At 52.2% G+C, this 13,549-nt stretch overlaps 3 protein-coding genes across 3 annotated transcripts; all 3 read right to left on the bottom strand.

The window, feature by feature from the left end:
* Positions 1-2,097: 2,097 nt before the first annotated feature.
* Positions 2,098-3,934, bottom strand: PG994_007394 (uncharacterized protein; the record flags this gene model as incomplete). Its single annotated transcript, XM_066858803.1, has 2 exons — positions 2,098-2,991; positions 3,050-3,934. 2 exons carry the CDS (start codon positions 3,932-3,934, stop codon positions 2,098-2,100), a joined length of 1,779 nt encoding a protein of 592 aa, XP_066715745.1.
* Positions 3,935-4,037: 103 nt separating this feature from the next.
* PG994_007393 (uncharacterized protein) lies at positions 4,038-4,349 on the bottom strand (the record flags this gene model as incomplete). The annotated part of the gene is made up of 1 exon (XM_066858802.1): positions 4,038-4,349. One exon carries the CDS (start codon positions 4,347-4,349, stop codon positions 4,038-4,040), a length of 312 nt encoding a protein of 103 aa, XP_066715744.1.
* A 1,681-nt stretch (positions 4,350-6,030) lies between these two features.
* On the bottom strand, positions 6,031-8,895 carry PG994_007392 (uncharacterized protein; the record flags this gene model as incomplete). The annotated part of the gene is made up of 6 exons (XM_066858801.1): positions 6,031-6,525; positions 6,581-7,883; positions 7,937-8,156; positions 8,208-8,466; positions 8,527-8,652; positions 8,701-8,895. 6 exons carry the CDS (start codon positions 8,893-8,895, stop codon positions 6,031-6,033), a joined length of 2,598 nt encoding a protein of 865 aa, XP_066715743.1.
* Between the last annotated feature and the right edge of the window lie 4,654 nt (positions 8,896-13,549).

The raw sequence follows: 13,549 nt of genomic DNA, 5'->3' as shown, positions 1-13,549 counted from the left end.
CCAAGGTGGGTATGAAGTATTTCTTCTTCACCTCTTTTGAAAACCTGACTGGCCACATTGGACGTATGGTTGGGTAGTTAGGATAACGAGGAGTACATGCCAGCTACCTTGCGGCACATATATACAAACCGACTCCCCCAAGCGGAAAAGAAGGGAAAACGTCCGCAACTTAGGATGCGCATATTTGTAGTAAAAGTATTACGATTCCCATTGCGCCTTGCTAAAGTCAGTGGACTAAAGTCTGCGCAAGGACCACTTCCAGCCGATTTTCATCATATTCACCACCTCCTTTCAAGCAACAACAACGCATTTAAATAAGCAGTATATACGTAAAATTTGCGTGCATTCTACTCTTAATTGAATGTAGTTTAATAGTGACTATACTAGCCTTTTGCGCGAAGTACAGCACGTACGCGACGAGGGATCGATCGAAGGAGCCTCCATATGAGCTCCGGATCTAGTTCTGCCCACGCACGCTCAACTACCTCCTTCGCATACGCCTCGTGAGGGATATTTTCCTTCAAATATTGGAATTCAGGCTCGATTTTATAGATCTTCTGCTTGAGAGCCTTCCACACCTGTTCAATGGGGTTCAAATCGGGTGAATGAGCAGGCCATTGGATCGTCCAGATGCCTTTCGATTCCAGGAACTCCTTCACGGGGTTGGATCGATGTATACGCACGTTATCCTGCATAAAAGGGTCCCCCGGCTCATAGAAAGGAAGTAAACCGGCCTCTAGGACCTCCATATACCGGGTAGAAGTGAAGCCGACGCCTGGAGAGTCAGGATCACCCCTGCAGAAGATGAGGGGGAGGTCCCGGCCTCTCCAGCCCTTTGCCGCACCATTGCCCACAGCATAAGGGAGATTCGAGGCCTGGAATGACCGGTAGGGCTGATGAGGTCCTTCCTGTAACGCTCTATGCTAAATCGGAACACCCAGCGGCCTGGTGTGTGAGGTGCGTTCTGGATCGTACATTCGTCCGAAAAGAAGCAAAGCATGAGCTGTTCCAAGCGCTCCGGGGAGGACCAATAACGGCAGAAAGCGAGCCTCTCTTTGGCGTCTTCCTTCGTCAAGAGGATGCGCTTCGCAGCGCGCCAATGGCCGATCTTCCTCTTGCGTAGACTGCGGCGTGCGGTCCGGGAAGAGTAGGAGCGTGGTCTCGACCCTAGCATAATATTCATGTCAATACAGAGCTCCCTCCAGGTCGCACGCGGCTTTCGGCGCACCAATTGAAATAGATAGCGTTCTTGCCGCTTCGATAATCTATTAGGGCGACCAGATCTCTTCTTTATTTTAGGTGATTTGCGCTTAATAAAGCGCTTCACAAAGTTGGTAATGGTTGCGGCGCGTCGCGTGTTAAACGAGTCTGCAATGACCGTCTTTCGCACACCGGCAATTGAGAGCGCGGTAATGGCTGCCACAGCCTCGGAACTAAACTCGCCATTTGGCTTGCGGTTTGCCGTTAAAATGCGACCGAATTCATGTAAATCCATGATGTTGTGATGAAGTTATGGTAAAAGGAAATAAAAAGAGTATTGGATGTGTTGGGTTGAGATTCGTGTTGCTGATGGTCCTTGCGCAGACTTTAGTCCACTGATTTTTACCTAAGCTTGAAACTGTTGAGGATGTGGCTTTATACCTCTTCACATACAATAATACAACCGGGTCCAAGAAGAACCAGGGCGGTTGGCTGCTTGCTAGCCTCAGTCCGCATGATGCCTCCTGCCATTTATTTCTTCCCATGTCCTTCGGTTACCAGTGCCACCCGTCCACCCACCCAGTCCGCCAGTCCAGTATTGCTCACAAGCAGGGACAGCAATCGTACACGGTAACAATCGCGACCAATCAAAATGGACGACGCTGCGTTACCCTCTCTTTTTATACGCGGTACTGGGCGGCATATCTGCTTTCTATCCCAAGAAAAGTATAGTAATCACATCGCTCGCCTTCTCTTTTTCTTATGCAGAATAGCCAGCACCACCCTCCTAACTCCGAACCAGAAGAGAACAAGAAAACCCTGGTAATATAGATGGTAGTATAGTAAGTAGCAGTAGTAGAACTAGACCCAAGGACAAACAAACAGGCCCTTCTTCACTCAACCCTTGTAAGTCAAGTAAGCGTAGAAGCCAATCGCCATCCAGATGACTCTCCAACAGCTTGTCCACATCTCCCGCCAGATGAGCGATGCGCGAGACCGTATGGTAGACTGCCATCGGGAGCGCGGCGCCGCTCTCCAGTAGCCTCCACCCGCCCCGCCCGTCTTGCCGTCGTCGTAGGGGTCGCGACGGATCTCGATACGCGGCCATTGGCCTCCTCCGGCCGCCTTGGACCGCGAGTTGCTGCGCCCAATGCCGTTCGATGACGAGATGGAAGGAAGGCGACCGCGGGTCCTAGCCGAAAGGAGCTTCGAGGCGGGGGTCCCCGAAGACTGGGAGTGGTGATCCAGCCCGCCTTCTTGGTCGGCTTCGACTTTGTCCTTAAAAAGGGGCAGAACCGCCCCGTTGGCATATTGAGCCGGGTTGAGCGCGAATTGTTGCAGGCCCAGAATCGGAACGAGGGCAGCACGCACCATAAGAATTACTATGGTCAGAATGCCGATGGCAGAATATGTGGTATAGGTAGAAATCTGCTTGGGTAGTAGGCAGAGGTGAGTCTGGAGCGTGGTCTTTCCGGCTCCAGGCAAGGGGCGGCCATTCTCATCGATGGGATTCCACATCGACAGCATCTGAAAACCTGGCGTGGGAACACCCATGGCCATGCTGATGCTCTTGACCGTGATCTCACGGACGTTGTCCTTTTCTTCCGAGTGAACAAGCTCACAATAGTCGTGATCGTCTCCCGAGAAAGCGTGGACCACATTACCAACGCTTTTGACCAGCTTGACCGAGTCCTCCTCGTTCAGCACATTCTGGTACTGGAAGCCAGAAGACACACTAATGGCGTTCCGGTAGTCTGGTACCACCGGTGTCGTTTGCCCCTTGGGGGGTTTCTGTGGAGGCCAGTGTTCGCGCATCGGTCCACACGGCGTCCCTGGAGCTCGATATAACGGGACGTGAGTAAGAAGAATGGTCGGGAAATCCGGTCCATCCTCCCCCGCGATCAAGGCTCGGTAAGTTCTTGGAGTCGGCATCTTTGAGCTCCTCGACCTTGTGTTCAAACGGGACTTCCTCGACTTCGCCACGCCAGAATCGCAACTCCTTCGCTGCGGCTCTTCGTTTTGCCGCTTTCATCCCGTCCAAAAATTGGTTAGCCGGGCCGTGAATGGGACTTAAATCCACTTTGTCTTTCATCGAGGAGGTATCAGCGGACAGCGAGACAGTGTCAACCGAAACGAACGTATGGTTTCCCACTACGTCGACTCTGTTCGATTCGCCAAAAAAGGCTGCAAACCTTTGCCTTACTGGCACCTTCACTTCTGCGCCAAAGCCCAAGTCGTGATTACCGGGCAAGCTGGATATAATCTTCCGGCCTCTCTGCCCCGGGCCCGGTTCGTAGCCGCCAGCGGGCCAGAACTTGTAAAAAATGTCGCCAAACCGGCCATACTCCCGAAGCCAGTAATCCTGGCCGTACCACTTATTCCACTGCTTCACGTATTTCCGCTCGTCGGCTGGGTGGCGGGAGGCCCACTCCGGGTCGCTGAAGTCGCCTCGCGCTGTCTTCCACTCTCTCCCACCGTCGAACAAATCGCCCAAGAAAAACACGGTGTCTGGTTGTAACACCTTTTGTAGCTGTATATACGACCTCTGCATGTAGTTGTCCGTGATTTTCATCACCAGGGGGTTTACTGGCCACGGGCGGCCGGGGTATGATTTCGGGTCGATAATCTGAGGGTCCGCGACGAAGACGAGTCGGTGCGGTGTCGCTCCTTTGGGCTGCGGGAACATAAATGTGTGAGCCGCAGTCATGTAGAAATTCCGTAGGGTTGCGGGCATGGACCCCAGCTCTCGGCGGCCTGTACAGGCCACTTGGCGCATTGGGAAGTGATGCCGTTGTTGTTACTTACCCATTTCTCCCAGTGATCCCAATCACAACTCCTCACTTTGGCGGCAAAGTTCCATTTCTCCCCCAGAGCAAGAGCAGCACCCAGAAGGCAACGAGCAAATGCGGGAAGCTCAGGAGGCGGCGCGCCGCCAGGTTGAGCTGGACTTGCCTGGCGATCTTCATGGTGACATTGCGCAGTCGAACGCCGTTGGGGCCGTTCCAAAACGATTTGACCCGACGCGCTGTGATCTGGGCCTTGGTGGCAATGTCTTCGAGGACGGCTTGTAGGTTGGGCTCGCCCAGTTGTTGCGGTGGTGTTGGGAGGCCGTAGCCTCCATTCTTGTTACTGCCGTACGGAGGCGCCATGGTTGGGGAAATTGGGGGGTTTTTAAGGGTTCCGAGGGGGCGGCTAGAGGAGCCTCATGATTCAAGTCCGACTCATAAACCCATTGATGCGATAAAAACTAGATTAAAGGCAGGACAGAAAGGTAGTGAAGAATTGATGGCTAGATTAATGAAAGATGGATACAAGAACAGGTGGACGGACAGCTACGAGAGCTGACGAGGCTGATCTTAGTTTAGGTGCTTGCATGTATAGATCCACATAGCTTACAGGGTCCCTGGTGCCTGTGGGGAGCCTCCAACGCTAAAAGAGCTTCCTAAACTCCGGCTCGTCGCATCTTCCCTTGTAGATTTGAGCCCCAGCATATACCACTTCAATGCTGGGGATTACATGTAGTAAGTACATGTCTTCATCAAAGAACACTTTTGGTTTGGGGGCCTCTTCTGCCTCAAGACAAGAGAACAACGGCGGTGCTTAGACAGACAGACATGCATATCATCAGCCGATGCACAACAGAATCCAATTCCGGGACGATAAGACAAGCCAAACGTTCGGACGAAACGTCAAAACAAAAGAAGCAAAACATCACGGTTCCAGTAGCCTCGATCCCGACTACGACTGCACTCGCTGGGTAGTTCGGATGCCTCAACCGAACACTGCTTGTCACATATGCAAGTAGTAAGTAAGTATGTATCGCGAGTGGTAGTGAATTTCAATGAATCATGAACTTGTCATATTATAGGGCTGATCAGCAAAAGGGGCATTCTGATGTACATATGCATGTACTGTATGCTACGCCATATAAGCTGCCTGCCTATAGGTGACCATCCCGTGCCGGAATAAGGCGTATACCACTTATCCCATGCCTCTGACTTGTTTACCGCTTCTTACCTCCTACATTACTCTTACATACCTACATACTATACTGATTGAAGATCCGTGGGGGTGGGGTTGTTTTTCGTCTTTACCTGCGGGTGGTCAAGGTTCCGAGCCCGAGATGCCCGGAACGGAATTGCGGAAGCTATATCCCTATCTGACCCTGATGAAGAACTATAAGCGAGTCCCAACCGAGTACCACCGGATGGTCACGCGTGATACCTCCTGCCATATTCCGTTGTTTTCCTTCCGCAGTCTTCTCCGTGTATTGACTAGCAAACAACAACTGCCTGAATACTGGTCTTCAAGAACAAAAACCAATAAGAGGGATATCTAGTTCACTTGAAGGCACTCGGTCAAGAGCGATAATGCTGTAATAGTTATTGATACGCCGTTATTTCGGGCGTGTGAGGCATGTCAATTTGGAAGCAGTACTTCCACAGACCCAACCAGAAACAGATGTAGCCACCCGCAGAAAAGCAAACCAACCGAGATACCTTTGCCGATGTTTACTGCGTCGCCAGATGCTGTACTAAGTATATGCCGATGAATGTTTCGACTCCAACACATTATGCCCTGTTCGCAAAGAAGGCCTAGGATTCTTCTATTGTGCCCCCTGAATGCCATAGACCAATTACCGAGATTATGTCGTGCACGTCGAAGCCAAAGAAAAGGGGTCATGCACCAACAGACCCTGGAGCTCAGAATGTCCAAGTGAAAGACTCATGCACAACAAAGGAAGCTTGATGTCTGTGGCGAGGAAGGGACCGTCAGCATCAGGGACGAATCGAATAAAATAAGCGAGAAGAGAAGCGGGGAAGAGAAAGCTTACCTGATGTCGGTCGACGAGGCTCCCACCAGCACATGAAATCTGCCCTCCTCGGCAATCCAAGCAGGGATGGAGTCATCATAGTAGCCCACTGCGTACTTGTCCAACGGAACCCTGATGTGTTTCGTCTCCTGTGGCTCGAGGTAGACCTTCTCGAATGCGACGAGCTCCTTCTCGGGCCGCGGCAGCGCCGACTTCTCGTCGCGGACGTAGATCTGCACCGTCTCGAACCCGGCGACGGGCCCGGTGTTCGTGACGGCCATGATCAGGTGGATCGGCGCATCGGAGGCCAGCGCCTTCTGGCTGAGCGAGACGCGGCCGTACTCGAACGCGGTATAGGAGAGGCCGTGGCCGAAGGAGAAGAGCGGCGCGATTTTAGTGCGGCCGTAGTGTCGGTAGCCCATGTACATTCCTTCGCCATACATAACTCGCAGGTTCTCGCCGGGCCAGTTGTGGTATGCGGGAGTGTCTTCGATCCTTTTCGGGAAGGTGGTCTTTATGGGATTTAGCAATTGGTATTCAAGGGGCCGATGGTGCACAGCAACTTACTGGAAGTTTCCCACTGGGATTCTTGAGCCCGAAAAGCACATCGGCGAGCGCATTCCCTGCCTCTTGGCCTTGGTACCACGCCTGGACGATGGCTGGAACCCGATCGGCCCACGGCATGGCGACCGGAGAACCGGATTGGTTGACGACAATGGTACGGGGGTTAGCCTTGAAAACAGCTTCTGCGAGGCGGTCTTGGCTGCCGTCCGAGGGAAGGTCCATGGTTTGTCGGTCGTATCCTTCGGACTCCCACTCGGCGTCGAGTCCGACAATGACCACCGCCACATCGGCCTCTCTAGCAGCATTGACGGCCTGCTGGAGGTAGTCGACCGCGTCAGCTTGCTTGAAACCAATGCGGCATCCGCCGTACTTATGGGTCATGTTGAACTGCTTCTGTTTGGCAATGGGCCGTAGCTCGTTGGTCATCTCGACCCGTAGCTCTACGGCCTTGCCTGCTTGCATTTGCACATCGACCATGTAGTCGATCGACCCATCGAACATGGCCTCGCCCTCTTCGGTCCAGTTCCAGAGATCCAGGGCGAGCTCCCCGTCAACAAACAGCTTCCCGGGCCCAACGCTCATATAGCTGATAGTATGCTTGCCAGTTTCTGTTGGAGTCAAGTGCGTTGTTGCGATGGCCGACCATTCGGGTCCCAGCTGAGCCAGAGGCGCAGAGTCCCACAGAAACAGGTCTGTATTCGTCCTCCTTTGCTGGACGATGACGTCCCCCTGGAACTTGTCACCGCTGAACCATTCAAGCGTCACTCCAGGGTTGCCTGTTTTGTCAGTGCAGAACGGCGATGCGACAGGGAGCCATTTGTGGATGTGGCATCCCTGAGCATATACTACCTCCTGTTCAGCGGCTGCCCGGATGCTGTCGAGTGGTAGAGTGTTATAGTAAGGGTTCAAGCTGGCGCTTCCGCCACCACCTGCAATGGCTCGGTTGGCATTGGGCCCAATAACGGCCACCTTTGCTGTCTTGGGATTTATAGGTAATAGAGAGTTGTCATTCTTCAGCAGAGTGATGCCTTGAACACCTGCCTCACGAATCAGCTCTCGAGTCTCTCGCCTGTTATCTTCGCGCTCTTCTGCCTCTGAAGACATATCATCGCCCCTTGTGCGTTCGACAAGGGTAAGAACGTTCTCTGCTGCCCGGTCAACGTCGTCTTGCGAGAGAGTACCATCCTCAATTGCCTTGAGAACCTTCTCGAATCGCCATTTTGACGAATAGGGGAATTCTATGTCGCAGCCGGCCTTTATTGCTTCGACTGTTGAATTAACACCGCCCCAGTCAGACACCACAGTCCTGGAAGAATGTTCAGTTATATCTATACGGATACCGAGCGGCAGTGGACTTACCCGTCATATTTCCATTCGCCCCTAAGGATATCCTTCAGTGTATGATCGTTCATATCGGCATGCACCCCATTGATCAAATTGTATGAAGTCATCACGGCCCAGGGGTTTGCTTCTCGAACTGCGATTTCGAATGGTCGAAGGTACAATTCTCTTAGGGGCCGCTCCATCAACACGGAATCGATCGTCAATCTGTGGGTCTCTTGTTCGTTGGTTACAAAGTCTGCATTTCCAGTCAGTTGACAGTGCTGAGGACGAGCTAGGTTTCACCGACGCTTAATAGTTGCACCCACGCCCTTGGACTGGAGGCCTTGGATGTACTGAGATGCTAGTTTGCCAGTGAGGAGAGGGTCCTCGGAGAAAGACTCGAAATTCCGGCCACCAAGCGGGTGCCGGTGCATGCATATGGTCGGCGCGAGGAGCACATGGGCAGATCTTGCCTTGACCTCGTCGGCCAGATGCTGGCCAACCTCATATATGAGGTTCTTGTTCCATGTGGCAGCTAGAGATATACCACATGGGAATAGGGCAGCCTGAGGCAGACCCAGGTCAGTTCTACAACCTGATATGTGGTAATTGACAAGCGAACAAACCTTTGTTCCACCAACGAAGATGCCGCCTCGAGCACCGTTGGGTCCGTCGCTGGTTTTGATCGCCGGGATCGCCTTGTCCGGAATAGACTTGGTCCGCCAGAAGTCCGCTGCAGTGAGCAGTGATACCTGCAGATATAAGCTTCTGTCTTATGTTATGCTCAAGACTGTCCATACCTTTTCTTCAAGGGACAGGAGGCTAAGCTTGTGACGGGCAACCGATCTTGCATCCTTGAACCCAAGAGTCTTCTGCAAGGGGCTCTCTGGAGGAGAGAATATAGTATCTGATGTGGTTGTGCTCTCAACACTCGACAGTGGCGATGGGTTAGGGTCAAACCCATCATTGAGTTGTTGTCCTTCGATATCTTCCATGTTTAAGAACAAGATCAGTGTAGCGGACCCAAACGCCCAGGTCTTGTTTGATGATATGAGGTATCGCAAGCTGTACAAAGGGCTTGGCCGTATATTTCAAACCAAACACTTCGCGTGCCGTACGTCTAGGTACCAAAAGAGCCAACTATCTCAAGAGGAGGGTTGAGGGTGCTTGATTGGAGATTTGAGCAAGGGATGATTCGAAGCAGAGGATCCAATGTTGCCTGGGATATCTTGAACCTCTTATATCTAGCTTAGAACTTCAAGATCACCTGCTCAAGGCGTGACTACTGGCTTATATTGAACCACTTGGTACCAGACGTGGGTGGGTGTAATCAGCGAGCTCTGGAAACAAACAACCAATGGAGAAAAGGAAGCACCACAGTTCGATGTTGGCAGAGGCTTGTGTAAGTCATAGTAGTCCCGAGTGGCATGATGGGGATATGAATGAAACGACACGCATGGTACCTTTCTTGCCAGGCGTTAGACCAGCACACCAACCCCAGAGTACAGTCTACCGGTATACCCCGGGCCTGCATTCATGGTCATCGAGGCATTCCAAAACACGGCCGAGGCGTGGGGAGCGGATATGGGTGTATTTTCGATATTGGTTGCTTACCTGGGAATGTTCTGATGGTTGTACAGTGTCACTTGACCTGCTCCCAGAGAAATGGCACTATATTACTTACTCGTCCCACGTCCAACGAAATACTTCCATCGGTAGGAGCGGTCCGTACAGCGGTAGCCAGTCATGCAAGCAGACTTCCACAGGCATACTACCCCAGGGGCCGTATGCATAGTACATCGATACCGTCCAGTGGGGTGTTGTATTCCTGGTAGCACCCCACCGGCGAACAGCACAAGGGGCCATCGGCCAAGACGGGCAGCTCGTCCTAGATAACGCCAGGGCTGTGAAGCAATGCTAAGCGTTCTGAAACTTCATTGAATCCGTCCGGATCCCATCTGGTGTTCTGACATATCTCGCGTAAGACCACACGAGGCCGAGTCGGTGGCAATAGGGAGCCGGCAGTTGCCTTGCTGCTTGAATAGTATGGGTCGACTAAATGAACGACGTGATCTGGGCCTGTTGGGGGACGATCTGAGCCAGATCTGGTCATGTTTCGAGATTGCATTGTAGCCTCTGTCAGTAGGATGGTTGTGGGATGTCAGCCGGCCCCGTTACGGGTGAGCTTGACCAAAGTCCCGGAGAGGAAGATTCGACCCCTGCTCAGCGGAAGCTTGGCTACATGGTATCGACGCTAGACTTCGGAGGCCCTGGCCGACTCTGAAGCAGAAGGAAACCTGGTGCTGAATATTGACCAAACACCTCTAGCTCTTATAAACGGGTCTCACAGTCGTAAGATCTGCTAGTCTCGCGGGGTTCTTGGAAGGGCATGTCGCGACCGTAATGGACGATATATCGTCTTAGACCATCGACATCCTGCAAACAGCAGCTTTATCAGCGTACGAGTACTGGTATGATACACCTTGGGGAGATACAAGTGCCACACGAGCTGGTGGGCACGGCGACAGGCCCTAATGCATACTGGCGTACCAAACAGCTGGTTCGCCAACATATTCCTGTAGGCTCTCCATTTGGGGTTGACCATAAGGATCCGGTTACCGAGCCGGCTCGACGGGCCGAAAGCTTCAACAAAATTGGGCCCCGTGTGAACGTGTTAATGTAAGCTGGCGGCGAATTGGTACCTTGAGCGACGTTGCTGCCCTCATCCCCGTTTGTCATCATTAGCAACAGCGTAACGGGAATTCCGTGGGCTGCTGCATGCGATATTGATGTCGACGGCATGCGAAAGTATCCATTCGCGCAGCGGAGATCGCTGTTCGATCTCACTGACCCCCGGAATGCAATGTACCCTAGCTGCAAAGGCAACGGCGATTCTGTGATTCCATGAATCATGAGCGTTGGACTTTATCATATTAGTACACGAGGCTGATGCAGGCGAGAGCTCGTGTTCACAGACTGGGATTCAGTGGCTTGAAACAGGACTAATGTTGCCGGAAGCACGTATATGCTGATGGATTTGGCGACTGTGGAAAGAAGGCACCAAGCCAATGAGCCAACATCGAGCTCTTGTTACCCGATTCGGGTATTGCATGCGCTGGAAGCCTTGAGCGTTGTAGTGCAGACAGCAGGGGTGTCGGGGCTGCTGTGGGTGTTGTTGCATACATGAGCCAAGCGATAATGCGCCTCTTCGAATATCTGGTAGTCGGAAGATCAGCTCAAGCGGAGTCTCTCGTTGGAGTACTCCGTATGTGATATGTGCATTCAATGTGTATATCCGCTCCAAGACTCCCGCAATCTGCAAACGTATATTAGGTCAGGGTCACGTCAGACTTGCATTGGGTCTTTCGCTAATTGATCCCAATTGTTCTACTAGAGCAATATAAGGCATGTACGATGCAGAGGATTGTCAATATATGGTCGTCAATATGGAAGCCGCCATCCTCCAACGTGATACTTCCTGGTACGACCCCACTAGGTCAAGCAATCTGGCTTCTCAAGTGGTGGAATGGCAGCGTACACATCTTTATCCCTTCGACCCACGCCATATTGATTGCAACAAACGCATGAACTCGCATGCTCGCCGTGCCCTCCACCCAGCGCCTGCTCTGGTACAGCAGCTGTCGCTTGTGCCCCCGATATCCAACCACTGCTTGGCAATGAACAAATCTCGAAGCTACTTCGTGGGTTTTGGTTCTGTGGTTCAGCTGTGTGGAAACCGCCCTTCAAGAACCTCCTATATACGGCCATCTGAGCTGGAAAGTCTCTGTTCTCAAGTAGCTAAAGCTACCTCCATCTGATTTATGTAGGCAATCATACCCTCAGTGGACCTTGTGTTGACAAGTGCCCTTTCCACTGACCTAAAGGTAGGTACTGAGTTGATAGCTAACGTTCAGTTATCAAGGAAGTTGGGGAGGCACCATGCCCATGCAAGCAAATGTTGCCATGGCACCCGCGCAGGAGCCTCATCTGCATGGAAGACAACTACAACATGTCCAACAATATAGAAGCAAGCCGCCAGAGCCAGCTTTGGAACTGATCAACCTAGCTTCCGGCGCCGTCGTGCCGTCGTCTCGGCCGGGGTCCCCTCAGCCTGGGGGACACTTGCCACGCTTGTGGTCGACATATGTCAAGCTTACCGTCGATCACGATACCTGCCGTGATCATTTCGGTGCGTCAATCTCAATATCGTCGTCCCGCATCCTCGTCCTCGTGTCATAGCTCACCGCTTAGTCGGCGGTGTCATTGGCCAGACCAGCCCGGGAAGAAATTCCGCAGCTTTACAACCACTTTACCACCCCTGCCACTAGTATATTAACTCTACCATCCATGTGCTGTTCGCGATGAGCCTGCCAAGTCACCCGATGATCGGCAGAACATCCTTGACCCATCTACCTTCAGGCTATTGCCCAAGTCTCCCCTACATGATAGGCGCCTTGCCAATCCAAGCTGCTCCTTGCATGGACGTTGTACAGCTTGAGGAGACCTCCCATTACCACAACATACTCCAGTGTTAGTCCGCCTGTATCGCTCCATGCCCCCCAAATATCGGCCAAATTCTGCGACAAATGCTGTAGGATACGGCCAGTTGGTCCGGGCCCAAAGCGGTCTTGAAGATGCCCTTTCAAAATCACCTCAGTCATGCTCGAGACCGGCTGACATTTCTTCTTATCCAACCATAGCTCTAGAACGAACCTTTCTGGCTTATCTGAGGACATCTTTGATATTAGCGCTCACGGGAGTCATGATAGCCCAGCTACACATGTTGCAACAGCCAGATAAGGGTCTCCAGCCGAACCAATCCGGCATGGCTTTGGCTATGGCCTGCTATGCATGTGCTATATGGACACTGCTTTGTGGTGCTTGTCGTTTCATGCGCTTTCAACAGGCTCTAGTGCGTGGACAATCTCTAATCGGCGGAGCAGAGCTGATATCGCCTGCTGTCCTCATACTTATTGTGTGTCTCATCTTTGAACCCTCTATGAAGGTATATTTCCATAAACAGCTAACGGTGGCCCCTGTGATTTCATGTAAAGCTCCTGATTGTGTTCATCGCCTTGCACATGACCGCAGATACATGATGTAGATGTCGATGCGACGCAATGTATACCCAATATCGGGTTACTATCTCTACTTTCGCTAGGATGCTGGAGCACTGCTCGTTATAGAACATACCAAACTCGGTATATAGCTCGCTAAGCGGTTAGGCAAGCCGTTGCCGTGCCGCCGCAGCAGCAGAGGGGTTGCATTCATAATCTATGGGGGTCATCCCTTGAACTTCTATTGACTTGACACTTCGAGATCTACGACGTTGCCGGCAGTACCCACTACACATACGATCCAATCAGCCTACTCTCGTATAAATATACATCCCGCCCCCAAGACGACCCCCAGAGCGGTGCCGCATCCTCCTCCTCCCAGTCCTGTAGCTCCTTTGAGGATTTCGAATTTGTTTCGCCCCACGGCTCGAAGCACCACATCACGCAGCCAATGCAGGGTACTCTAGACCATATCAACCTCAACACCCCGGCTCAGATACGACAGGTATGCAGCAATCTAATAGATTGGATCTCATATTAGGGATGGCCCTACATGAGGGCGCGAAGGCCAATATCTTATCTTCTAGGGCAT

Source organism: Apiospora phragmitis (genome assembly GCF_038363925.1).
Source record: "Apiospora phragmitis strain CBS 135458 chromosome Unknown utg000007l:1.0-2108841.0:1.0-2111359.0, whole genome shotgun sequence".
Lineage (NCBI taxonomy): Eukaryota > Fungi > Ascomycota > Sordariomycetes > Amphisphaeriales > Apiosporaceae > Apiospora > Apiospora phragmitis.
Note: the sequence above shows the minus strand (reverse complement) of the source record. Positions and strands in the feature narration are given on the sequence as shown.